Raw genomic sequence first — 27,325 nt, forward strand, 5'->3', positions numbered from 1 at the left:
CCAAGATACTGCCCAACTGTGTGAGAGAGAAAATGAGTTTTGAAATTAAAGCAGATTGTTAACTATTTTTCCTGTAATGTTTCTATTAAAATGCCAGCATTTATTACATGTGACCTAGTCCATTTCAGACACAATGCAATTTAAAGCAGACAGGGGCTGTCTACTCAAGGAGCATTTTAGGCGAAGCGTTTTGCCTTGACTTCAACCATGATTAAAGTGAAAAAGACAATAACATCACACCAAAGGATTATTTGCTCCCAAACAAAAGCTTTATTATCATGAAAGGCTTTCAAAAAATTCTCAGAATCCATAAATATATTAAATTTCATTCAAATGAAACCCATTATTTTCTTCCTGACAGAACCTGAATATACATTTTGTAGACCATTAGCTAGCCCAGTGACCTCTACTCGGCACACCAGCCTGGTTACTGAGGTAGCACACTCAATATTATGAAACCTGGTTAATGCTTAAAAAAAAAAAAAAAGCAGCCTCCTTTCGAGAGTACCAAACCAACTGACATATTCCAGCTGCTGGACTCATGCTGGACTCCAGAGGGTTCCCACAGCCTCAGCACGCAGCTCACCAAATAACTGAACTCCACCCACCCCAGGCAGAAATTGGACACAAATGGCAGAAGGACCTTAGATTTACTTGCTGTATTGTCTTCTGTTAGCAATTTTTGGTTTCAAATACAAAATATTATATCTTCAATGGTTTAGGTTTGAGAATGAAAGGGAGTAAAATCAATGCAACTCCAAACATCAACATTTATAAATCCAGACTGCTGGCCTGACTACCATTTGCAGGGTTAGATCTTTGTCTCTCCTCCACTAAGAGGTATCCCCCGGACTCTGAAGAAACACAGATGAATCTTAGTCCATCATCAATGCACAGTTACCCAGCCTCTTCTCTGTGTCATGACCACTACCAAGGACACTGAGAAGCCCATTGTAGCCCTGACCTCACTGGGTATGGTCTAAGGAGGACTGCCCCACTGTAAGCAGAGGACCATCCTGGGTTTTCTCTACCTGGATGTCACACCACTCTCCTTTCATCTGAAGATGAGGATATAAATACTCCTGGGACTCTGTCCATCATCTCGCCCTTATGCCCATTGTGTGGTAAACTCCCTGGAGGAGCCTTTTGAGATAGATGTTTGGCTAAATCGTCCCCGATTCCTGTGTCTCTAACTGCACCCCACCACCGCCCCAGAGCACAGATGCCCACTTCCACAGTAAATAAGGCTCATAACTGGACTCCAAGTTAATGTTCATCCCCTAACCTCCTGCTAGCTCCCCTCCCCCTCCCCATCTCATTGCCACTCTGGAAAGTCAGAGGGTGTTAAATAACTGTGGCTGCATCTTCTCTTCTCTGTCTGAAACATCCATCAGCCATCTATCATGAGGAATAGTGTGCACTTTGAGGAGGATACAAGATGGGGCTCACACTATTATATTAATTAATAGTGATGATAAGCAGCAGATGCCCAAAATCTCAGCACTTACGAGGCTGAGGCAGGAAGACAAGTTCAAGGCCAGTCTGGGCTTCGTAGTAAGACTCCATGTCAAATCAAATCAAAACCAACCAACTAACCAACAACAGCAACAACCCAGTGATAGCAAGCTCTCTGTTTCCTTGAAGTGGCAGTGGGTAAGGACCAGGGCTTCCCTGTTCTTGTCACATTTACTCCCCAAACATTTCCGCCAGGTGTTTATGACGATGGCCACTTTCCAGCAGAATGAATGGAGGCTTGAGGACAGAGGAACAGTTCGTCAAAGTCCAAGATATGGGGTGGTGGTGAAGAGGATAGAGTTCTCTTACAGTCTGCCAAACTTGGCTCTTCAAACTCCCATGGCAACAGCGAGCACCAAATTAAATATCGTCTCCTTCCTGTAGCTTTCCCGCCATCTCCTGTCCCTGCACTGGTGCTGGTCACTCTACCCTGAGTGCCCACAGCATTGCACAGGCTTGTCACTTTTCATGTGACAGTGCGATTCCTCTCATCAATCCCTCATGCTCGTCTCTACGAGGATGCAATGTCCTTGGAGACGAGAGTTGTCACTCCATCTCTGGGAAGCTCCATGGGCTTCCCAAGTCAGGTGAGACGCCATAAATGCTTTGTAGGTTCTGTTGAGTGAATTAAGAGAAAATGTGGCTAGGAGCACACTGAGAGGAAACACTAGGGCAGACAGACAGACAGACAGGGCCAAGGCTCGGTCCTGACTGTCTCCCCCCACACACTTCATCTTTCAAATGAAGCCCCAGGATTTCCTGGCTTCAAATGCTATTTAGAAGGTGAGATTATATCCAGGAAAGGGTCTTCAGGAAGCTGGGCTTTCTCAGTAATTCCTGTTTTTAAAGATAGGATATTTGAGGTTTTCTGATTAGAAAAAGAAAGTGACGCTATTTCAGGAAAAAAAAAAAAAAAAGAAAGAAACTCTAGAAATTTGCAAACCCTGAGTCTGCCTAACAGAAGATGCAGAACATTAGTCCCTGGGTCTGGCCTCTGGGAGGCTGCCGGTCTAGTGAGGACAGGGCTTCTCTCTCCCTGTCTTTAGCCCCCTAGATGACTTTCCTATTGTTCTCCCTGTGGCCCTTCTTCCAGGTGAGTCACAGAACATTATTGGTTACTTGAGAAAGCCCTGACAGATGCCCACTAAAGAATAAAGAGCACCCCTGAATGAATATGGCAATAAGTCTAGAAAAGTAGGTTCTGACTGTGAAGGACCACTTGACAGAATTAATTCCTTTAACTAACTCAAGAAGAGCAGTGTCCTGAGAGGGATATCAGGGACCAGAAGTTCATGCCTGTTTCATTACAGCTGTTCTGAGGACTTGATCTTTCTCCATGGGGAGTCAGTCCTTAGATGACTGGGGACACACCATTAGCAGGTGGTTCTTGTGGGACTTTTTAGTAGCTCTTGTGAGAGGATTGCTATCAGGGCCCAAGTTTGGTGCCACCCAGCTCTCTCTGTTTTTTGGCTTTGGATGTTACCACTTAAGGCATCAGTCCTCACCAGAGCCATCTACCGGTGACTTTAGGTCTTCACACAATGAGTGAGAAAACAGAGGTGATGGGCCCTAGAGCCTCCATAATATGGGCTATTTAAACTTTTTCTTACTTTATAACTAGTCTGCTTTAGGTACTTTGCTATAGTAATACAAAGCTGACAGACAGATGCCATCTTACATGTCCACTAAACATCCCAATAAAGGGCCATGGAACCCTCTGAACCTGTCACCATGTCCAGTCAGGAAAATGGACTTCAGCATGAAAAACTAAAAAAACAAACAAACAAACAAAAAACCAAAAAGAGTACCAGCAAGATCTTGGCTCAGCACACAAAGATTCTCACTGCCTAAGGGCCTGCTATCCGTTAAGGCCAATTCTTTGCAGACAAAGGAAGTAAGGACCCAGTCATTAAAGAGGCTCACCATTCCTTGAGAAAGGACGATATCAGTTCCCCACCTGTCAGATCCCTTCAGACTCCACAGCTTGCTTCATGGCCCTTGGAAAGCAACGCTGGCTGAGATAGTGGTCAGCCAAGGCCAAGGGCAGACATTCTGTTCTAAAGACTGGCCCCAGTGCCGGGAAATAGGACAAGAGATTCTGTGGAGTCTTAATCTTTAAGAACACACTTAAGTCACTTGCCCCAAATCAGATTTGCATAGTTCCACTAACAGAGGCCAAAAGGCACTGGGCTATTTGGAGGTAATTTGGTTAAAATTTGATGACATAATAACAGTGCATTTCCCAGCATTTGCTGAATGACTCCCAAATGCTCTGTGCATCTCCCTCTCTGGGTGCTGATAGCTGCAGCCCTGGTGTGGCTAGGGATGGTCCCACTGAGATACCAGTTTCCCCAGGTCCCAAGTTGAGCTGTTCTTCAGAACCCCAAGGATAAGGTCCCCAAGTAAAATGGGAAACATCTCTGGCGGTGGTAGTAACAGCATAAGTTTACCAACTAGGGCCACTGTCCCTGCACAGGCTGCTCTGTGGACAGACCAGGGAGGAGGCGTGCCAATGAATGCCCTCTGAATCTCCATCTCTGAAGCTGATATGGGATCACAAGGATGGTTCTGAGCATGAACCAGGCTCTTCTCCAATCTGTCAAAAATAATACTCTGATGTGGATAGGGCAGAATTGTAGAATTATATGTGTGTGGATGTGTGTGCGTGCGTGCGTGTGTGTGTGTCTCTATGTATGTGTGTGTGTGTGTGTGTGTGTGTGTGTATGTATGCATGTATGTATGTATGTATGTATGTATGTATGTATATGATCCTTAAAGGGAAACCTGGCATGAAACAGACCTTTTCTCACCTATTTTTAAAATCAGAACTTTTAAAAATCTCATCATTCACTTGTCCTTTGAACTGGTTCATCCTTCCCATTAATTCACTCCCTAAGTTTGGACTGAGCATCTACTATACATCAAGTCCTTGACAGTGGGATAGGAACCCCAAAGACCCTAGGACACAGCTCCTTCTTCCAGGAATCACAGCCCATTATGGAGCACAGATAGGAGAAAGAAGAAGAAAACCCCTGTCCAGTGTGGAAATAATGCAGTTGCAACAGTTACAGGTCACTGAAAGTGATGCCTAAGGAATAGAAACCACAAGACATAACAAGGCAGAGTCCTGCACTCACTTGAGTTCAGTCCATCCATCCAATGGTTTCAGAACATTCAAGAACCAGATTCATTTCTGGGACGCCAACCCTAATAAATCACTTCTGTCCTATATGCAGCGGTGCTCCTTGAGAGTTGAAAGTTTCTGTGTGTGTGCATGCATGTGTACGTGCATGTGTGTGTGTGTGTGTCCAATTATTTTCTGATATGCAGTTGTGAGATTCCACATCAGAGCACTGTGTTCCTAGCATAGGACCCATGCCCTCCCAAACACCACCAGCTTAGACAGCTACCAAGATACCCTGAGCTATCTTTGAGTTACCAACTGAAGTCAGGTCCCTTGATAAACTTTAGTGATTTTTTTCTTATAATTTAACTTTCTTATTCATCCCCCCTTAACAAACACATACGCATAAGCATAAAATTCCCATGCATATACATATACAGATATGCTCACATACTGTGTGACTTTAAGCCAGCAAACTCATGTCTTAAGCACATGGAGTGACATGCTTACCATGTAGGCTTTGTGCACTGGCAGAACTATGATATAGACTCCAGCTTCCTCCTTACTAGATTTGCAGCACTAGGCAGGGTGTTTCCTCTGTAAGAGGGAACATTCATTTTTGCTAATGCCCTGAACTAAATTTGATTATGTTCTCATGATGCGTGGTCCATCTGTTCACACAAGTGTTCCATCAGTGTGCATGGTTGTTATCACCAACACACGTGTCTTCTGGAGATGTACCCCGCCCCCACTTTCCATTCCTTTCCCATAAAGTTATTACTTCAGAGCATTGCCTGCTCTACCGGGCATCCCCTGGCCTGACCATGGCATAAGGGAACAACAAGTGACACTTGAGTGTCAGGGAAAAGAATAATAGCTTGTATGTATATGAAAACAGACCAGAGAAATGTTTCATCGAGAAGATGTTTATTAGTATCCATGTCCAGGGCCACATTATTTGCTAGAGATAGAGTGGTGGACATGATAGGCTTTTCTGGAGGAAGAACACACCTACAGCACTGTGATGGGCACATCAGCAGGGTATACAAACGGAGCAAGAGGTCTGAACTTCAGGGAGATGGTGTGAGTCAAGGTGTACATCTCTGCCCAGCACAGACTCACAGGGAGAGGAAGAGGAGTTCTAAGATTGATAGCCAGATGGTCTGCCAAAGGAAGGGTAGAGGGGAACACAGCAAGCAGACAAAGAGACCAGCAGGAGAACCCAGAGTAGAAAAGGAGCATTGTGGATAACAGAGCAGACGTTCCACTGCACTGATGGGGGTTGGGTGGAAACACTGTGGAGAAAGACAGATGCTGGGTACCCTGAGGGTCCCACTCCAAGAGGCCTCCATCCTTCAATGTTATGGGGTCACAGAATCTTCCTCAACCAGAAAGGTCTTCAGGGGACTGCTTTGGTTGAAGATTAGCTCTAGACAGGACAAGTGAGGAGGCCATTGTGCTCTTAGGAGAGGTAGCAGGAACAGGAGCAGAGATGATGGCTCCACCCTGGCTAGGAAACATTTTTAGCTGGGAGGTCTTCAAGGACTGGATAGGTAGCTGGAGGGTGAAGGGGGAGCCTCCCCAGCACTTAAGTGTCTCATCCCAGCCTCCCCCTCTACTGCCAAGCTGGCTGGCTAGCCCCCCAGCCCCAGTAAACACACTAAACATTTGAATAAACAAAGGGTTTTTTTCCCTCTGGTTTTAGCTCTGAGATTTAAGTATCAGAATTGAAACGACTGTCTCTAAACATGTCTTTGCCATCCAAATTGACTCCAAATCTATACCTTTCTGAAGTTTTCTGAAAGGTCCTCATATGGGCTATCTCCTTAGTTCCCACAGTCAAGGCAAGTGGCAGCTGAGAGTTCATTGTGCTCACTAGGAACCTTTCAAGTGGCTGGTAGCTAACGTATACCTTTAGAGACTAGCAGTATGCAACACAGCCTTAAGAGCGGGGATTCTAGAACAGCCATCCCCGATTTCAGACCTCAGCTCCTCCACTACCATCAAGCTGTGTGCTCACAGGCCAGTCACACAACCTCTCTGTGCCTCAACTGTCAACTGTACAACAGCAGTAACTGACACGAGCCAAGTGAGGTCAAAGATGCTCACGCCTGTCGGGTGAGTATCTGCTCAGCAAGCAACCAAGTTTGGTAAACACTGTAATTTAACAAGGGGTCGGGTTGCCGAGTAAAGGTCCAGGTGGGCACCACATGCATCCTCTCCATGGACTCTCCATCCAATAGGGTGGAGGTGGGAGAACGTGTCACTAAGGGTCTTGCCGTGGCTCTGAGCAGGCCATCTGGAGTGCCTGGCTCATCTTCTGGTGGTGGCGTCCCACTCAGCACCACAAGAATGAACAGAATGTGAAGTCAGAGCGTAGACTCTGGTGACACAGCACGGGTTTCCTAGGCTCCTGTTAGGTGAGGCAGCAGAGTCGGGGTGACTTCCCGATTTCCCCCTTGGTTCCTTTTTAACAAAGTGCTCTGAATGCCAACGGCAGTTACCTTTCCTTAATCACTCCACAGACAGACTCCTCTGTAAAAAGCGGGGTAATTAGGCCCAAAATATATCACCCAGAGGCTCATTTGAACTACTCGAAATAAAAGCTAGATCCCAATTTCAACAAAATTACCAGATCTCTTTCCTTCAGAATACTCCCGGCAGTGGGTGCGTTCTATGCTTGATTCTTGCTGTGGGGTGACTGTCCCCAGCCTGGGTAAAGTAGGGAGAGGGTCCAGCCCTCTCTGGGATAAACAGGCCTGGAAGTCTGCCTTGCTCTGCAGCCCTCAGGTAGGATAATATCTCTCCAGGAAGGAAACTCAGGTGATGCTGCTTGTATCCTGTCTTGCTCCTCTAGCCGTGTGACCTTAGCTATATGGTCCTTTCACCCTCTGACTCACAGTACCGCAGGATCTATTCTAGCCTTGGACAGAATGGTTAAGTCTCTGCACCTTAGACCTCAGGATAAGATTCACATACCACAAGGTCAAACTTTCTTGTATGTGCTAACATCTCTGAAGGGGACAGCATTTTCTCTGTCTTATGACCACAGAAAACCAAGGTGCACCTTATATATTGGATACAGACATGGCATATTTTACATAGGAACAGTTAACAAGTAAAATGTGGGGTCTTCAAGATTATGTGTCTTTTCTGCCATTTTTCTGCTCCTACATCAGCCTTCATAAAGGAAACAAAGAGGGACAGAAGAAAACATTGGCTATATAAACACTTTTAGACTAGACCAGAACAGAAAGACCAATAGTTGTAGTCAATGTGTAATATTTACAAATATCTTCTATATATCACTGTTCACTCATTTCAAGCTATGACAGACATCACTAATCAATTCAGTTCTTCACATTGAGCCAATGTGGAGCTCCTTCAATCGTTTTCAAGACAGTATTTCAGGTAGACATCGCTAGTCAACAAGAGTAGTCATGGGCAGCACAGTCTATTTTATGGCCCTGACTGAAGCTAGGGACACAGAACTCTTGTAGGCCATAAGAATATACTATAGAGATTCAGCTGGATATTAAAGCTATACCTAGAAATTTCAAGGCATTTTTTTTCTAAAGGAAGCCATCTATCACAGAATACTTGGTGTTATTCAGCTTTTAACATTTCAGCTATCTTCTGCTATGAAATTCTTGTGGGTCCATATACTACTAGACCATTTGGCAAACGGTTCAGCTTCTCAGACCTGCTGAACCTCTAGGCAACTAACTCCCCCTTCTGAGCCTAGGAGACAAACAGGCTGTAGATGCATAGCTTTGCGTCTTGTGCAAATGAAGCTCAGACCATCCCTTGCCTTCATGCCTAGTGGAATTCCAGAGCAATTGACTGAGGACAATAGGGCTTTTTGTTTAACCAGGTGTAGTAAGGACTGGAGCAGAATTCCAGAGGGGCAGACCTGGCAAGGAGAGGAAGGAAAAAGGCAGTTTTTCTGTAGAGGGTAGACAGAGCTACATGGCTGGAGAGAAGAGAGAAAAGCAGAGATTCTTTAGAGGGTAAGGCAGATCTCTTATAGAGTTAATCAGAGCCAGGAGTAAGGAGCCAGGAAATATAGATGGAGGACGGAGGAACAGAGGATGAAGATGAGACCGAAATCATAAGGGCTTGGTTATTACCAGAGCTATGAGGGGACAGAAAAAGTGGGTACAAAGAGGAACTGAGACTCGGGACGGAACTGAAGCTGTATAGATAGAGTTTGTCATAAAGGAATAAAGTAAATGGACAAAAGGGTGTGGTATACATAGATTCCTTGCCCTCAGATATCCCACATCTGATGTAGCCTCTCCCCCAGAACTCTGGGAGGAGTTTTCTCAGGACTAGAACTTGGGAAAACTCCATTACAGAACAAAGCCCAAGATTTAAAGATGTCAAACTGTGTTTTGCTGATTCTCAGTGGAGAGACTGTGGAGCCTTTCTCCTTGTCTCCCTTACTCAAACGCCCCTTCTACCAAATCAAGCCACCCCTCTCGCCAATCGTGAACAATCTGTTCTGTGACAGATTAGAATCTGGCAAAGAGAAATGGAGATGCAGCAGGCTTCTGAGTCCTTGACTTTGGTTTTTATAGACTTTCCTTTGTTCATTTGCCATCACCAACAATCCATTGTTCAAGCAGGTGACTTACAGCAGCAAATCAGGGGTGGCCATCTCCAGCAAATGATAATTACAATGTGCTGAGCCACAGCAGATACTATCTGACCCATAGAAAGAGGCAGGCTGCAGTTGCCACCTGCCTCCAGTCAAGGTCTTGTTTGGGATTTCAGAAGCACTGTTCATGAATGGCGTGTGTCAAAAATATTGATTGTTTAATATTCCCAAGCAATGGAAACTAACCAATAAAATTCAAGTCTGGATGCCTCCCAAACAGATCAAGCCAATCAACTGTCTCATCCATTCAGAGGGCCTGATCCAGTGGGGACCCCTCAGCCATTGGTTCATAGTTCATGTGTTTCCATTCGTTTGGCTATTTGTCCCTGTGCTTTATCCAACCTTGGTCTCAACAATTCTCGCTCATATAAACCCTCCTCATTCTCGCTAATTGGACTCCCAGAGATCCACCCGGGGCCTAGTCATGGATCTCTGCATCCAGATCCCTCAGTAGATGGATGAGGTTTCTAGCACAACAATTAGGGTGTTTGGCCATCCCATCACCAGAGTAGGTCAGATCGGGCTGTCTCTCGACCATTGCCAGCAGTCTGTTGTAGGGGTATCTTTGTGGATTTCTGTGGGCCTCTCTAGCACTTTGCTTCTTCCTATTCTCATGTGGTCTTCATTTACCATGGTCTCCTATTCCTTGTTCTCCCTCTCTGTTGTTGATCCAGCTGGGATCTCCCGCTCCCTCAAGCTCTCTTTCCCTCAACCAGATCTTGTGCTCATTGCATGAGTTGGCTGTTTGAAACCTGGGGCCTATGCAGGATTGTTTGGCTCGGCCTCGGAGGAGGGGACTAGACCTACCTGGACTGAGTCTACCAGGTTGACCTCAGTCTGTGGGGAAGGCTTTGCCCTGGAGGAGATGGGAATGGGGGGGGGGGGGGGGGTTGGGGGGAAGGTGAGGGGGACGGGAGGGGGGAGAACAAGGGAATCTGTGGCTGATATGTAGAACTGAATTGTATTGCAAAATAAATTAAAAAAAATAAAAAATAAAAAAAATTCAAGTCTGGAAAATTAAAAGTGATGGGTGGAATGGGAATATCTCCTCCTTGTCAAATCTCAATTTGAAATTAAATCAGGGCCTTGGGCACTAAGATAGGGACCCCTGACCCCTGAGTAATTACTTTCCAACATCATTTTCTTTACTTTGAAGGAGATCTTTCTATTCTTGGAATTTCTAGAAAGGTCTCTTTTGTGAAAATGAAACTGTCACAAGAAAACTCCTTTTGGGTTTTCCTTCTGTTTCTTATTTTCCCAATTCAGCTCTTTCCTCATTGTAGTTACATCAGCAAAGACTAGAGATTAGCTTGTAACAGCATCCCCACAAGGATCTGGGACCAGACCAAGGGACAGAGAAATTGGGAACAGGCCAACCTTACATCCCCCTCTCACTCCCTGGAATGTGGGCACCTGTTACTGAGAAAGCACATTTGCTGAAGAAGAAAAGACGGTCTGGGGGAGTACCCAGGTATCGCTTCCCCAGCCTTTCCGGGGGATGATTCCTTCACTCATCAGTTCCTTTACTTGCTCACCAAGTGTGTACTCCATACCCTCTCTTCACAAGGCTCTCTGCTAAGGATAAAAGGACATATGGAACAAAGTCCCTTCCCTTGGGGGTCTTAGAATGTAGGAGAGAAACAACAGAATCTCAGCTTGTTGTGTGCTAAGAAAGTCTATGAGCCGATGGCCCTACCAGACACTTGGGCTCTGAAAACAAATACCTAGAGGGTAAGGTATAGATTCCTCCAACCTTAGGAGGGAAGGGAAAAACCTGAGCTCCCATATATATGGATGGTGAATGTGGGGGACCATGAGATTGGAACACTTGGCAGATGTCCCACAGGATGAGATCTTTTTTGTCTGGAGGACACAGATCATGTACCACTTGTGTCTGAGCCTCTTCTAAGGAGAGCACAGGTCCTCACAAAACGTTAAAGACATGCATGAGTACTCTGTGCAGATGGTACATGCACAAATGTGTCTCATAAGGAGAATCCATTTTCAAAGCAATTGCATGAAGAAGGCAGATTATGGACTGGACAGACAGGTACAACCTCTCAAACATCATATGGCAAAGAGAGGAGCTAGAGCAAGCTCACAGACAAAAATGACTCAGAAATAGAACAACAAAAAGGTCAGATGAGAGGAAAAGGTCTCAGTGGACCTGATCTAAGTCCTTTAGGATTGATAGAGTCTGCAGTTTTGTCGATGCAAGAATGTGGGACTAGATCTGTCAGTCCTAGCTTGTAGAATGTGGCATGACACAGCCACTCTGGAGCATGGTTGGGTGGTTTCCTAGAAAGAAATTAATTGCCTCAGCAATTCCACTACTAGATTTCTACTCAAGAGAAACTAAAATACGCTCACACTAAATCTATAAGCAAATTACCATAGCAGCATAACCTATAATAGCCAAAAGTTGAAGACAATCCAAAAACCCAGCAACTAGTACATGAATGAGAAAACATCATGTTCATACACTGGGATATTATCCAGCAATAAAAAAGGACAAAGCATGACATGTCCCTAAATATGGATGAACTGCAGAGCATGCTAAGAAGCCAGGCATGAGAAATGAAACTTGTGTAATTTCACCTTATGAAGTCCCCCAAAGAGGCAAGTGGGTACAGCCAGAGATATCAGCAGTTTCTTAGGGACAGGGGCAGGTATGGTGGTATTTTATTTGTACTGAAATGTGATTTTAATTGTATGTTAATAACTAAAGTTCCCCGGGGGTCAGAGCTATTAGAGCCATAGCAAGAGCGTGGCGGTGGTGGCACACGCCTGTAATCCCAGCACTTGGTAGACAGAGCTAGGTAGATCTCTGTGTGTAAAAGGATACAGCCAGCATTGGAGACACACGCCTTTAATCTCAATCCCAACCATAGAAGACCTGGAAGTCTCTACAGACAGGCAGTGACGAGGCAGTCATGTGTTTGGGTTTACAACCAATGAGAAGGCAGAACAGAAAGACTATAAAGACATACACACAGGAAGTAGGTCCCTTTCAGAGAGCTCTCTTGGCTGAAGAGGATCCCTGAAGCTGGAAGGGTAAGGTTCTTAGCTCTGACCTCTTGGCTTTCTTCTCTGAATCGGCTCTGTGTTTCTTATTTAATAAGACGGTTGGTTACATCTACAGGCAGGGGGATGGAGAGTGACCACAAATGAAGGTGAGGTGGGGAAGGAAGTGATCCAGACTGTGATGGTCATATAACTGCACAGAAGCATGTTTGGCGGTTACATTCTAGAGCATGTTCTAAAGTGTGCATCTGGGCTGGACCTCGAAAGTTAGGTAAGCGGTTACCAGGCTGAGAAGGCACACGAAGGCCTGGTAGACAACACAAGATGCACAGGCAATGGAGAAAGCAAGGGTACCAGGTATGTGCAGGCGATACCCAGACATCCACCCTTCTAGAAATATAGACAAAAAGTCAGATGAAAGGCTAAAGGAAAGAGACCACAGTGGACTCCAGACGACGAGAAAGATCTCCATGTCTTTACGAGCTGTATCACAGACAGTGGGGAAACCACTGGACATTCGAGAGTAGGGACATATCTAGACAGCAAGAGGAACGTGTATTAGAAAGCCCAGTCATTATAGTAAAGCATCAATGAACACACACATAAAACAGGCAGTAGGGAACCAGGCCCACTCTGCCATCACTCACTGGAGCTGATAATGCAGAGGGACAGAGACTCATTGGACCAGATAGACAGGAAATAACACCAGACACCACTTACTTAGTGTGTTCTACAGTTCAGAACCTGCTCTAAAAAACTGGTGCTCTAAAGGAAAGGCAGGGAGTTAAGAGCCTGCTATATACAGAATGAGCCAAATGGATTGATGATCACCTTCAGGTTCGTTCCAAAGAAAAGGAATAAAGATTAGGAAGGTCATAAAATGCTTATCTAAGGTGCGCTCCGGGAACCACGCATGGGAGGCTTCTAACTCAGTAAGAAATGGTGGTACTTCAGCACTGGAAGAATGGTAAGTGAGAAAAATGGTAGACTACTGACAAGGCTGTGCAGCCCAGGGAAGCAGGAGCTCCCGACACTGCAGCATTCTCTGGGTGCCACCAAATCTTCGGTGTTCATCTGTCTGTCTGTCTGTCTGTTTTTATCTACCTATCATTATCTATCTATCTATCTATCTATCTATCTATCTATCTATCTATCTATCTATCATCTATCAACCTATCTATCATCTAGATGTCTGTCTGTCTATCTGCCTGCCTGCCTATCTGTCTATCTGTCTGTCTATCTATCTATCTATCTATCTATCTATCTATCTATCTATCTATCTATCTATCTGTCTATCTATCTATCTATCTATTAGTCTATCATCTTTGCATGCTAGGACATGGAATTCTGGGTCTCTCGCATATATGAACCTCACTTCCAGCCCAGCCTTGCTTCTTTAGATGTATGTAACACACAGTAACTGATCAGACACAGAGAGTAAATAAGCAGAAGTAGACAGAGCCAAGTTCATAGAGGACTGTGGCACTCCAGCTCCTTTTAGGAACCACAGTCTCCCCAGCCACCATTAGAACAATATTTGGTATCTTGGGTTCTGTATCCATGAAGCAACCATCATTGGATATCCCCACCCTGGCTCCTTCCACACCACAGTAAAACAGAGATGCCACTCTTCCTTTCGAAAGCTGAAACCAGTTACTAGGGGATCATAATCAGTCAGAACTTAAATGTTAGGAAATTTCACACATAGTATTTCTTAATTAAAATCTTTCATTTAATATATTTTGTTGATGCTTTTCCCTCTTCTCACATTTCCCAGGTCCTCCCCACCTCCCAACTTCATGTTCTCTCTCTATCTCAAAAAATAAAGAAAATCAAAACAAGCAAAAGAACTAGTAAGACAAAAATGCTAAAACAAAACAGCATGAAATATGGAGTTTGTTTTGTGTTGACCAACAAACTGGACAATGTGCAGAGAGTGAGACTTCAAAGCACTCAGTCCTAAACAGGATGCCTTCCTCAAACCCCTCCCCTCAGGGTTCAGGGATCTATGTGGAAGAGGAGGCAGAAAGACGTTAGGATCCAGAGGTGGAGATGACACCAAGGACAACAGGGTCTTCTGGACAAAACAGGACTGGTGCTCATATGAACTCAGAGACTGTGACAGCGCAGGTTCAAGCCAGCCAATCCCAGGACTGAAGGACCAAGTAGACACGAAGTCCCACCCCTAATCAGGAAACTATGAACCATTGATACCTGCTAGGAAAGGGAGAATCCGTTTCCTCCAATGGAAAGTCACTGGCTACGTCAACCACACTGCAAGGCAGACCCCATGGCCAGGAGTAGTTAGCCATCACAAAACACACAGGATGATTTTTATCTTATCTCAGGGACATGGGAATTCTGTTAACTATTATGATCCTCTCTATCATGGAGCCAGTCAGTCTGAGCTGAATAGCATTGGTCTTTACACATTAGCATATATGCTTGGTGTGCTTCATTCATTCACTCATTTATTCATTCATTCATTCACTTATGCATTCATTCACATCTTTATTCTATTTTTATTGAGTACCAACTATGCTGGGTGATGTTAGGGGACTCAAAAATTCAGTAGGGATTAAAAAAGAAGTCGCTTCCCTGGACTTCCACTTTCAAAATGAGAACAAGACAATAACCAAATAAAGTACAGGGGAGACTTGCTGAGAAAGAGTCAGAACCATGTCACAGCGTTAGAAGTGGGTGGAGGGATCCAAGCGCAGCAGACTGGCATCAGGACCAGGAAGCCTCTCTGATTAGATGATTCCTGGGCCAATCTAATTACAGCAAGAGAACCGGCATGCAGACACCAAGTAGAATTCTGTTTTATGTGTGGGAGGAACACATAAAGGAATGAACAAGGGGAAAGGGGGGCCTCCAGAGCTGGCAGTGGTTTGAATTTTCTCCTACCTGAAATGTTAGAGCAGAGGAGAGGCATGGCTGGGTGTGCTCATCTCTGCTAGTAACTGGTCCCTGTTAGGGTCTCAAAATTTGGCCCTTATTTAAAGCAAGATGGGAGAGATCACAGTGTTAGTCATGGGTTTTTTTGGTCTGGGAGCAGCAATCTTCCCTGCTTCAGAAAAGAGTGTCTGTGCAGAAAAATTACCCCCAAATTAGCACTGACCTCTGTATGTGAGAGGGTACAGTAAGGAAACTGCCAACATGACCATTCCGTGATATGGTAAAGGGGAAGGCTTTTATTGCAGCTAAAAGAGAGTAAACATCCAGAGGCATCTGGAAGAGTACAAAGCAGAAAGAAAAATAGACTGGCCATGGCCAGGGCTATCTGCAAGAGGAGGGAGAATAGCCACAGCCTGGTCGGGGTCGGGGGAAGAGGACCTTGCCATTAAGGATAAAGGGTATCTGGGAGGAGGAAAGCCTGGGAAGTGAGAAAGGCCAGGATGCTCCTGTAGGGTTTTGAAATGTATAACAAGTACTCTTGGGTAGAGACCCAGGGAGCCTGTAGGCCAACATGGGCTTTGGTGTGCAACCATAGGTGGATGCCGATGGAGCCGTTTGTCTCTTCTGCCAGAGGCAAGGGGAATGATTCCTTTGGGCAGAGGGGAACCAGTTCCTGAGGAATGCTGGCTTTTACCACCAGAAATCCTCCTTATAGTCCAGCTCAAGCTCATTTCTGGATATATGGACTGCCTGAGACCTAACATAGGCAGAGTTCACACAATAAAGCCACTTAGAAAACCAAGTCCAAGAACCCTGAGTCTAAGCCACCTCAACAAGGCCAAAAGAAAAGATAGACATGTCTCCAGAATATTCTGCCTTCTTCATTTGTAAAAGCTCTCCCTTCTCTCTGTTTACTAGTGACACCCCACACCTGCTGGTATACTCAACAAACCCCAAGTTATACAAGTTTTAACAATTTGAGTTCAAGTTCTCATGTTCTCCCAACTCAGATGGGGAAAATCTAATCCTTTATTGTAAAAAATGAAGCAATGACCAGTTGCTACATTCAGCGAAGGCATCCAGAAAAATCCACTCTGAGACTTTAATTTAAACTTGACTGACAAGAAGAAGGGTTTACTCACAATCAGAACGTGATCACGGCCCATCGTGATGACTGTCCGGTTCACTGTGCGCAGCAGCTGGACCATGATCTCTTGGATGTGGTCATAGGTGAAGGCCTACAGTGCATTGAGAAACATCACTGTTATAATCTTGACACTGGACCAGCTCACTCTTCCAAAGACACAGACAGGAGTGAGCAGACATAGATCATGCACACCACAGATAGGTCTCTGGTTCCATCAAGCTAAGACAGATCTCAGTCTTGGTCTGGACTTGAGCTCTCCACTCTCCATCCCTATAATCTCCCAAGGTTCAAGGGTGGGAGGGACAGAGAAGCTCTTGACTTCTTTATTTTTACAATTCTTTTTGCTGACATCACTTCCTATAGCTTGTATCACGTAAATATATCATCCATGGTTACAGCACAAGGAACTAACATTTTTGAGTACTTACTAAACACCTGGTACTCAGCTAAGCACCCATTTTCTCATCAAGAGCAACACTATGATTGCCACTATTCAGATGAAGAGATTTGAGCTCAGAAAGGCAAAGGAACTTGTCTGGGGCTTGCCCAGCAAGGAACTCGGGGGAAATGTCAAATCTAGCAGTCTGGCTCTGAGTGTGTTCCTTTTTCACACTCACTGGCGCATTGAGGACAGGGTCCCAGAACTCTGGTTGCTGCTGAGGCTTCATTAGTCTCGCCCATCTGTCAAGATGGATATACTGTTTTCAACTGGGCCAACTTCCAGCTCCTTCCGTGACTTCTGATCTTTTTTCTCTTAGAATATCTTCAATGCTATGTATTCATTATTCTTTTATCTTTTCTTCATTCCTTTACAATTGCATCAAATTTATATAATGGCCTCCATGCAGCGTACTTTTCCCCAGGATTACATCTCTTGCCTTACAAAAATAGATATTAAAAGTACCCCTTTCCTCTAGACCTCCTGACCCTGGCTTCTTTTAAACATCCATTTCTTTTTAGTCCAAAGAGCATCAATTAGACTGTTGGAGAAGTTTGGTATTTAAAGTGCAAACCTGTCACATTCCATTCGTTCATTCTGAAAGTCCCCACTATGGAACTGTCTCGGGGAGTGTTCTGAGATCAGGTGGACTCGACTTTCCACTTGACTTTGTATTCCACCTCACCTAATCTGAGCTGGGTGACCTTGGGCAAAAATCACTTTTCTTCTCTGTATTGCCATTTCTGTATGTATAAATGTGGCCAACTTCAAAAACTTGAGGTTACTGACTTGAAGCATCAGTTAGGGACCAAGGTAAAGCCCTCCATGCCCAGAGTTTTGAAGTGTCCACCTACAACAAGTGCTGAGTGGCTGCTGTGACTCAACATTCCCTTGGTCTGCATCAGCATCCTTGGCCAAGCTTGCAGATTCCCTGCACGTAGCAGAAAGTGCAGTCTGAGGCAATGCATAATATAAACCTTGGCTGATATGGAAATGTCACCCAAAGAATGTATAGCTTATATGCAAATGGAAAACCTTCAAGATGATAAACCTGTGCTAAGTCATAAAAGTGCAGCCACAAATCAGCCGCTCTTAATTGCTCCAGTGCCAGGCAAGTGGTGGCTAACCCAATTGAAGTGTCTTCCAGACCCAAACTAAATGGTGGCTTGTAATTGAAATGACAAAATCAGTCTTCCTATTATGGCCCTGGCAAAGAAATTAATCCACCCAACCTAAACACATTGCAAATTGCGGTGATTTTTTTCTTTTAATAATTATAGGTGATGATATCTGGAAGGGATTCTAATTGATCTCTCCTGCACAAGCCCAGTAGGAAGAGGAAGAGGCTGGGGGTGGCTAGGCTGAGGTGGGGCCAATCCATCTTTTTGAGTCACCCTAAACCCTTGGTGTTTTGAAATACAGAACAGTATCTCCCCAACATCAGATCATATCACATATGAGGTGAGTTTAAGCCAAGAGAACCCAGACATAGTTCTGAATCGCAACCCAAATCCAGTCCTACGTAGGAGGGGTTATGCCCTTTGTTCTTTCTTTCAACCATCTGATAAAGTGAACTGGATAATCTCTCTCTGGTGTGAATGTTTTTAATGCTGCTCTTTCATTCATGCAAACACCACCCCCTTTTTTAATTGACTTTTCTGTTTGTTTGTTTTACTGTGTACCCCTGGCTGTCCTGGAACTCACTCTGTAGACCAGGCTGGTCTCAAACTCACACATCCGCCTGCCTCTGCCTCCCGAGTGCTAGGATTAAAGGCGTGCGCCACCACTGCCTAACGCAAACACTCCCTTTTACCAGGGGCAGTCCTCTCAGGGCACAGCAGGCAGTAGGTGAGTAGCATCTAGTTAGTAAGACTGCATTGTTTTCAGTGGGTTTTAAGGTTAGATTTATGGCAAATGTGCAAGGGGAAAAAAACCCAAAACTTGAAAAGAAAGCAAAATGAGGATTACATGACACTTTAATAGAACATTTTTGATAAAATCAACTGAGGAGCCTCTCTCGGGAAATACAGTTCTGACAGACCATCCACAGCTGAGTAGATACCAAAAGTTTATTTCTCGGCAGAGCTTGAGAATTCTACGGAGGTGAGAGGTCACCATGTGGAAGATAGCATTTCGTGTCGGCTCATTGCTTTGGAAAAGGCTATGGCTTTATTGCTCTGTGCTAACATCACCTGTCTGAGACCTGATGGCAGTGTTCCATCTCTTCTCCCACAAAAGATCAGGGCTTATATGCTTTCTCTAAAGATTTACTTTATTTTTATTTATGTGTGTCTCTGTGCATGCGAGTGCTGGTGCCCTTGGAAGGCAAAAGAAGATGTCAGATCCCCTGGAGCTGTTGGAACAGAGGGTCATGAGTCACTTACCTGCTATGGATGCTGGGAACTGAACCTGGGTCCTCTGAAAAGGCAGGACATACTCTTAACCAGTGAGTAGTCTCTCCAGGCACCAAGGTTCATATACTTTGAAGCATCTCATCTGTTATTTGTCTCGTTTCCTATTTTATCAGTGAAGTAAAGCCTTGACACATGCCAGCTTGTAATTGGATAACCTGATATTTTTTCCACAGTTTGAGAATTCTACTTTGACACAAGGGATACTGAACACTTACAGTGGGTAGCTATATAAAATGTTATTAATTTTTATGAAAATTATAAATGCATACAGTTTTAAGAATTTTCAAAAAATCTATTTCAAACAAAACAACAAAATCCTGGGTCTCTCCTTCACTGCAGACTCTCTACTATTCCAGTTGTCAGAGTTATGACTCTGGTATTTATGAGCATGCCACCTACGACAGGCTTACATCATTCCATTTTAAAACAGTTTGGTTTTTTTCCCCACCTGATGGCTATATAAACTGAGGACATAAGTCCTCCAAGGTGTGGATGGGGGGAGGATTTTATTGTAGATACGAGGGAGTGTACAGACAGAGGCATCTGGAGAGTCCAGAGCAGAGAGAGAAAGTAGTAGACTGAACATGGCCAGCAGACTGGACCAGACCATGAGAGAGAGTAAGAGAGAGGAAGATGAAGAGAGTGAGGCCAAGGGAGACCAAAAGAGGGAGCAAGAGAGGAGGACAAAAGAGGGTGGGGACCAAGAGAGCACAGAGTGGAACTGGCCAAGTTGTAAGGGAATCAGACGTTAGGCGAAGGGAAGCCTGTGAGCTGGAGACATTTGTGGTAGGGGCAGGGAGAGAAGAACTGAGAAGAGCCAGGGTGCCAGCATGGACTCTGTAACAGGTATTTGTGATGCCAAGACAGTCTGGAGGCCAGCATGTGTTATGGTATGCCAATAGGCACCACCGACGCCGACGCCATTTGTCCAGAATTCCTCTTGAACCTGACAGTGGCATTATGTGTTAAGTACTGGCTTAAACGATGAGTACTTTACTCTCTTCCTCATCAGGCCCGTGTATCCTACCATTCCTCCTGACCGTCAGATTATCATTATGCTTTGATCAATTTTTAATATTTATATGTTTTAAACACATACATGCCATTTCATCTGAGTCATAAGCCATGATCAATTCTCATTTCTTTGTGTATAGTTGTGTGTATGTATTTATATGTTTATATATATATATGTATGCATGTGTATGTGTATACATGTGTATGTACATGTGTATCTATGTGTATATGGTATATGTATGTATGCATTGGAGTGGGGGCATACATGTGTGTGCGTGCACATAATGTGCTTATACCCATAGAGGCCAGAAGGTTCCTCAATCACTTTCTACTTTATTATTTGAGACAGTCTTTCACTGAACCCAGAGCTCATCCATTCAGGCCAAAGTCCTTGAGGGATTTGCCTGCCCCCCAGCACCCCACCTCCAAAGACTGGGGTTAGAGACAAGATTAAGGACAAAAGGTTATATATACAGCATTAAATCTAAATGGAGAGAGAGAGAGAGAGAGAGAGAGAGAGAGAGAGAGAGAGAGAGAATATGAATGCATCCTCTGCCCAGGAACAGTTGTAATATATGGTTGCTAGTATTTTCCTTGGCTGTATTCTTATATAAGAGGCCTTTCCAATTACATTCTTATCTTGAAGAATCACAAACACTCACCTGGAAAGAAAGTACCTGACTTTGAAGAGACAGTAACAGCCACCACTAAAGATACGATTTTTCATGAATTTGAGGCTTGATTTGGTAGTCTCTCTTTTTTCCTCCCGTTTTAGTTAGATACTATCCTTGAAGAGTTTGCTGGACCAATACCTGACTTTGTAACACAAGCTGCAGAAGCAGCCAGGGGTAGTGGGGACTCAATGCAGTGGAGTCAGGGCTAAGGTGGGCAGTAGTGCCACATCCTGTCACTTCACAGGGTGACTGTCCATTTTCTGGGTAAAATTTGGGCAATATCTGCCTGAGAATTGCAATGGAATTAGCCTTTTGGGGGGAAGAGAGATCTAGAGTCAGCAGCAAAAGATGTGGTCAAATGGGGGGGGTGGACATGGGTTCTAATTCTGACATCGTCAGCTAACGTGGTTTGTAGTCTCACTGCATCTCAAGGTCTATACATGTAGACGTGGTGACTCATTAAATGTCTCACTTCACTTAATATAAAGCTCCACTGGGGTCCCTGATGTAAACCATCACGATTATTAGCTAGTTCGATGACTTATCTGAGAATGATCTACTCAGACCCAAGCTCTGTTCCAACTGCTTCAAGCTCTTCCAATGGTTCAAAGTGTGATGCTGCCTTCAGCCCTCCAAGACAACTGCAGCTGTCTTCATCAGTCTGAGCAGTGCCATGCAGAACAGTGTCTCACTGCAGAAACTGAAGAGTGGCCACTAGCCATGCTCTCTCCTTGTCTGTCTCCACCCTAAACAAACTTAGCCCTCTGAGCCTCCATTTCTTCATCTATATGTTAGGTACAATGCCCCCACACTGCCAGAACTGTTCTGAGAAATTCTGACTAGTTCTAACCCTGACAGGTAATGTTTTCTGAGGTCTTACTTCATTACATATTCTTCTAAGTACTTTGCAGACATTAACTCAATCTACTACTTCTAAGCGCAGAGCTTAATGCAGCTCAGCACTCTCTAGGATGTGAGTGAGTGCCCAGTCTCCTGTGAGCAGGAGAATCCTGCAAGCATCTAGGAAAGAAGGGAAATGCTTCTATATTCCAGATGTTCAAATAAGGAAAATGAGGCTCCAGATTTGGTCACACAGTAAAGAAGTGTCAATCCAAGCCCCAGTCTCAGCCTGCCCAATTTCAGTACCAGCCTGCCTGATTCCAGTTCAGGCTTGTCCCATCTAGTCCTTGCCTGCTCGATTCCAGTCCAGGCTTGCGTACTATCTACCTCTCTAGGAATGAGTCGGTGAAGGGATAGAGCATTGGGAGAAGCAAAGTCACTCTTCAAATCTATCCCAAGAGCATCCTAAGATATACATCTGTGTACACATTTGCTTATATAATATCTCCCTGATTATTGTGTCCTCAGGTAGCAAGTCATAAGAGTTCCTGAGTCAGAAATCCTATTCAATGCATGGTGTCTAATCCGTACAATGGAATAGACAATAGACATGCCTTGATTTGGAAAGAGACTCTTGGTGCATTCTGTAATGGACCACAAAGTACTACTTTTTTTTTTAAAGCTTACTTTTTCCCAAAAATTCTGGGAAAATGCATGAAATTGTGTTAATGCTGAAGTCTGACAAAGAGAAAGAGGAATATATATGATATTAAAGGGAAAATTTTTACTTGATAGGGTTCATTGAATATTTTCACAATAGTTGACACTAGAAGAAAGATAACCTCTTTCCCTATGACAGAGTAACAAAGGGTAGCCTGTACCGCTGAGAAAATGAACTCACAGGAGACACTGGATCCATCTCAAGGACTGCAGTGCACTGTGGCAGCCCTCAGTCTCCCTGTTAGGGAGGTGAAGGGTTGCAGGAATGCTCCCTGCCCACTTTTCTGAGACCTCCCACCCATACTAGGGCTACAGATGTAACCCTAGTCTCACATTCTGGTTGTTCTTGTTAGCATCACTCCTGACAGAAATGCAAAATAACGTGAGTTAACCTTTTCTTTTAAATGGCATAGCTACGAAATGTTTTATTCCATTTAGTGAATGCTTTTAACTTCCATTTCCTGACAGATTAAAAAAAACACACATACAACAAAACCATCATTTTCAACAACAATGCAAGTCTCAATGTACTTAGCAAATCGCTGCTTTTATGCAGATCTTGCACGTTGTTTTTTGAGGGCTTTTATTAGAATACACGGGAATCTCCAACCTTCAGCCTAGAGAAGCAAAAAAATTCAAACCTTTCTAAATGTGTAACTCTGACACTTTAATGCTGATAAATGAAGACTGGATGAAGCCACATACATAAGTATGCACATCAGACATGCTCTAATCTACGCTCTGTTCTTCAAAATAAGAGTCACTTATGAGGACTGAATAAAGGGATCTGAATAAAGACCACAATTCACATTTGTTAAGTTCTGACTACATTCCAGACAATGGGCTGTGTGCTCTGTATTTATCTCAATGCACCTTGACAAACATACTGGAGCTAAGTACTGTCCTATTGTAAGGTGTAAAACAGGATCTATTCTAGCTACTATCATTCAGTTTACAGCTGAGCACTTGATACGCACCAGGCATTGTAGGTGCTCCATATCTCCGAATCCTGAGAACAAGCTTGCATGTCTGCTACACTGACTCTTCCCATGGTTCGGGTAAGGAAACAGAGATGTATATGGCTGGTTTAGGCAGGGAGCTCTGGTGATAGAACTAGAGAATCCTTGTCTTCCTGGTTGCAAGGCTCCTTTGCTTCCTGTGATAATTAATTATAGCAACACTTCACTATCATAATATCTAAATAGACAAGCCAAGTAAATGTTCCCAAATCAATAATCTTGTTGCAGTTGGGTATGGTGATGCAAGCCTTTAATTCCAGCACTTAGGAGGCAGAGGCAGGTAGATCTCTGTGAGTTCAAGGCCATCCTGGTCTACATAGTGAGTTCCAGGACAGCCAGAGCTGCATAGTGAGACACAGTATAAGAGGAGGAGGAGGAGGAGGAGGAGGAGGAGGAGGAGGAGGAGTCGTCTTGTAAAGCTGACAGCTTACCCACAATAAGGAATAACAAGTATTAAATGACCAGGGGATCTGCAACCCCAACTGTTTCACCCTAAAAACAGGTTCAACAGCCTTCAAATCTGAAGCTGTGCTTCTCGCTATCCTTTTCAGAGTTCCTTGAGCAAAGCAACAGGCTTAGACAGACTTTCTTTGAAAGCCCATCTCACACATATCAAGGCTATTAAAAGGAAAATTCCCTCCAGTAAAAAGATAATCAATACAATCACACAAGAATTGAGTTGTAATTGAGTATACTATTCATCTTTAAATAGTTACTTAAGCAATTATTAGTTTCAATTATTTGTTTCATATTTTGGTGCTGATTAACCATTTATGTCCAAATACTCTAGGCTTCCTTATCTAAACTGTTCTAAAATATGAACTCTCAATGCTTAAATGCAAACTGAAACTAAAGAGTAAATGGCCCTGCAGCCATGGGTTCCTCTGAGGTCTCTACCATAAAAGTGGGATGCTGTAGGGTATTTGTAATCATTCCAGAAACTGCATACTCATCTCTCATCAATATTCTTGCATGGGCTACTGAAAATGTCAAGATTCATTGGAACAAGAATACATTGAACAAGCAACCTGTTTAAATTTAATGGTCAGAAAATTCAGAATGGTGCTTATGTAACATTGATTTTTATTAATAAGTAAACAAATTACTTAATCTTAATGCATGCTCCTTGTTTGGTAGATGATATATTTGAAAAGCATGCATCCATGGGAACAGGATAACAAAAGGACTTCATGATGTTAAAGACTTTTGAAACTCCTTATTTAGAAAGCTATCAAAGATGGACTTGCCATGCCTTCACACCCCTCTTCCCAGTGAGTCTCCTGTCTGCCTTCAAGGTTTCTCTCCCTTCTCTTTACCCCTCCACTGACTATTGAGTTTCAACACCACTCAGTTTTTCTTCTTGCCCCTTTCATCTTCAGCTTTCATCTCCACTTCTTGCACAGTTTTAGTCATGCTGTGGTACCTATGTGGGTGCCTGTGGACATCAGCAAGATCTCCCATATCCCAGACATACCTGTAACTCTGACACCTGAAGTTCCATAGAAAGTATTGCATCCTTGACTCAAAGATAGCTCTCTTGTTACAATGCAGCCTTAGTGAGGGGCTTAAGAAAACAAGCGAGGAGCAGGTGGTAATACTCCCACACCTACCTGCCCCCTCACACTCCCAAACAAGCAAATCATGAGTCATCAGAGAATTCTTTTGTGAATAAGAATTGGGTCTATGTCATTGTTTTAGTTCACCATCTAGCAGGAGTAGCTCACACATAAGTAATTGTGAAGATTCTTATAAAGTAGATATAGATCTTCTATAATTAATTAGGAGATCTACTAGGAGGGCAATAGTAATGGTTGAGAGAATGAGGAGTGATTCTTTAAACGAGGAGATGGAATCATAGTGAAGAATCTGGGAGCTTCAGGGCATAGAAGTTTTTTGTTATTGTTGCTTTGTTTTTGTTTGTTTCTTCGTTTGTTTGGGGTTTTGTTTTTGTTATTGTTGTTGGGGGTTTTTAGCTGCTATTGAAACACAGTTTGACCTCACACAAAAGACAGGGGGAGAAAGAGAGGAGCCAAAATCAACACAATCTTTTCTCTTTCCTACGGTGAAAATACCCCTAATCATCCATCCTATCATCCTTCAGGGACAGAACATAGATATCAGCAACTCATTCTGCAATGACTGATAGAGTTCCCACAGCAGGAACTCCCCAAATTAAAGCCCTATGGCTCTCTTGTTTTACAACATGCTTTCCTATCATTTCCTTCCAAGTCAGGCAGACATGACTCCAAGCCTGGAGTCAGGAGACATCTAAGTATGCTATACCCAGGCAGAACTCAGCACTTTCACTAACTAATCCACTCAGGGATCGATTACACCAGTGACTGTTGAGAAATTGCCAGCCAAAGAGGCTTTAGAATCATAGCCCTGAACTGCTTTCCTTTCACCAGGACAAGACTGAAGAAGGATGCCGATCTCAAGTGCATGAGAAGTGGCCAGAAAAGGAGAAAAGGCCCGAGAAGCTGAAGAACGAGTATGTTTCCTCCACCCTTACACAAACACATCACCATTGTTCTTTTGGTTCAGAATGGATATGATGATGAAAGCCTTCCCCAGAAAGCCATGGCTGTAAAGAACTCCTTTCGCTAGTCTGGCCTGTCCATGGTGCTGAAAAAACAAGCCTTACAGACGAAGTTATTTCTCCTTGTTTGGAAAGGTGCAATTTCTCTTCTTCCTGATCCCGCAAAGAAGGTGTTTCCATTTTAATAGTGACAACTTCCATGTGCTTTCTTTTTCTCCACTTCCAAATTTGGCTGTATTTTTTAAAATCATATTTCCAGTCCTATCTTATTATTAATAGTGCCTTCCTCACCCAACTCCTTCCACAACATTTAGGTAGTATGCACCATTTCATCTACTTTTTCTTCTCTCTGTGATCAACTTATATACCTAAAGTAAATTTGGGAAAGCTATATGTAGTTTTATTTTTCCTGATGTATTGAAAATTTCTAATACCATTATGTTTTCTTGGCCCTCTATTTTATTTTTAATGTAAAATGAAATTATCTACCTCATTCTAAGTCGATGTCTTCAGTGTCCTATTTTTTAAAAAATTGGGGGTTTTTAATTGAAATAAATTTTTTCATACTATATTTTGATCATGTTTTCTTCTGCCTCAATTCATCCCGGATCTTCCCCACCTCTCTACCCACCCAACTTTATGTTCTCTTTCTCTCTCTCTTTGATAAATAAACAAAACATACAAAAGCAAAAAAAAAAAAAAGAAAAGAAACACACAAACAACCTCCACAAAAATGGAAAACAAAATATACAAACAAAAGGTCAATAAAAAAGAGCCTGTGGCAGCACCCACAAGATCTGCACAGATCAAGACAAAGCCCTTATATCTAATGCGTGGTTCCAGTCCTTCCCTGACCAGTTCAAGGGTAAGAAATGCTTCCTTCTGAATGCTCAACCAGAAGCAGGTCAACCTAGTTGATGACTATAATCAAATTTTTTTCTGAGCCAAACACCCATGTTCATTCCTGGAAGAACATTATGGGTTTCTTGGGGAGGAGTATTCAGTGTTTGGAAGTAGTTATCTGCCTCTTGTGTTCTACTTCCTGAGATCTGAGGTGATTTTGGGTCCTTTCAAAGCTACCTGGATGCCAGGCTGATGTTCCCCCACAACCTCTATTCAAGTGAGATGGTCAGAACAACATCTGTTAGAATTCAGCACCTAGAATTTGCCGTTTCAGCCAACAATATTGCGAGATAGTGTGGACTCTTAAAGCAAGGGATTGCTTTTCTCTGTCTGACTTTCTAACATTAGACACAGCATGGAAGGATGGGACATAAAAGCCAACCATATCTGCTTCT

The 27,325-nt window shown here is 43.6% G+C and overlaps 1 protein-coding gene across 1 annotated transcript in view; it reads right to left on the reverse strand.

Moving 5' to 3' along the window:
* Dock2 (dedicator of cytokinesis 2) overlaps positions 1–27,325 on the reverse strand; it is a 419,530-nt gene that overhangs the window by 200,887 nt on the left and 191,318 nt on the right. Inside the window, exon 27 of the mRNA XM_052759023.1 lies at positions 16,364–16,459. Within this exon, the coding sequence (XP_052614983.1) occupies positions 16,364–16,459 (96 nt within the window). The remainder of the gene's footprint in view (positions 1–16,363; positions 16,460–27,325) is intronic.

Source organism: Peromyscus californicus, unplaced genomic scaffold (assembly GCF_007827085.1).
Source record: "Peromyscus californicus insignis strain IS unplaced genomic scaffold, ASM782708v3 Scaffold_3__1_contigs__length_106647218, whole genome shotgun sequence".
Taxonomy (NCBI): Eukaryota; Metazoa; Chordata; class Mammalia; order Rodentia; family Cricetidae; genus Peromyscus; species Peromyscus californicus.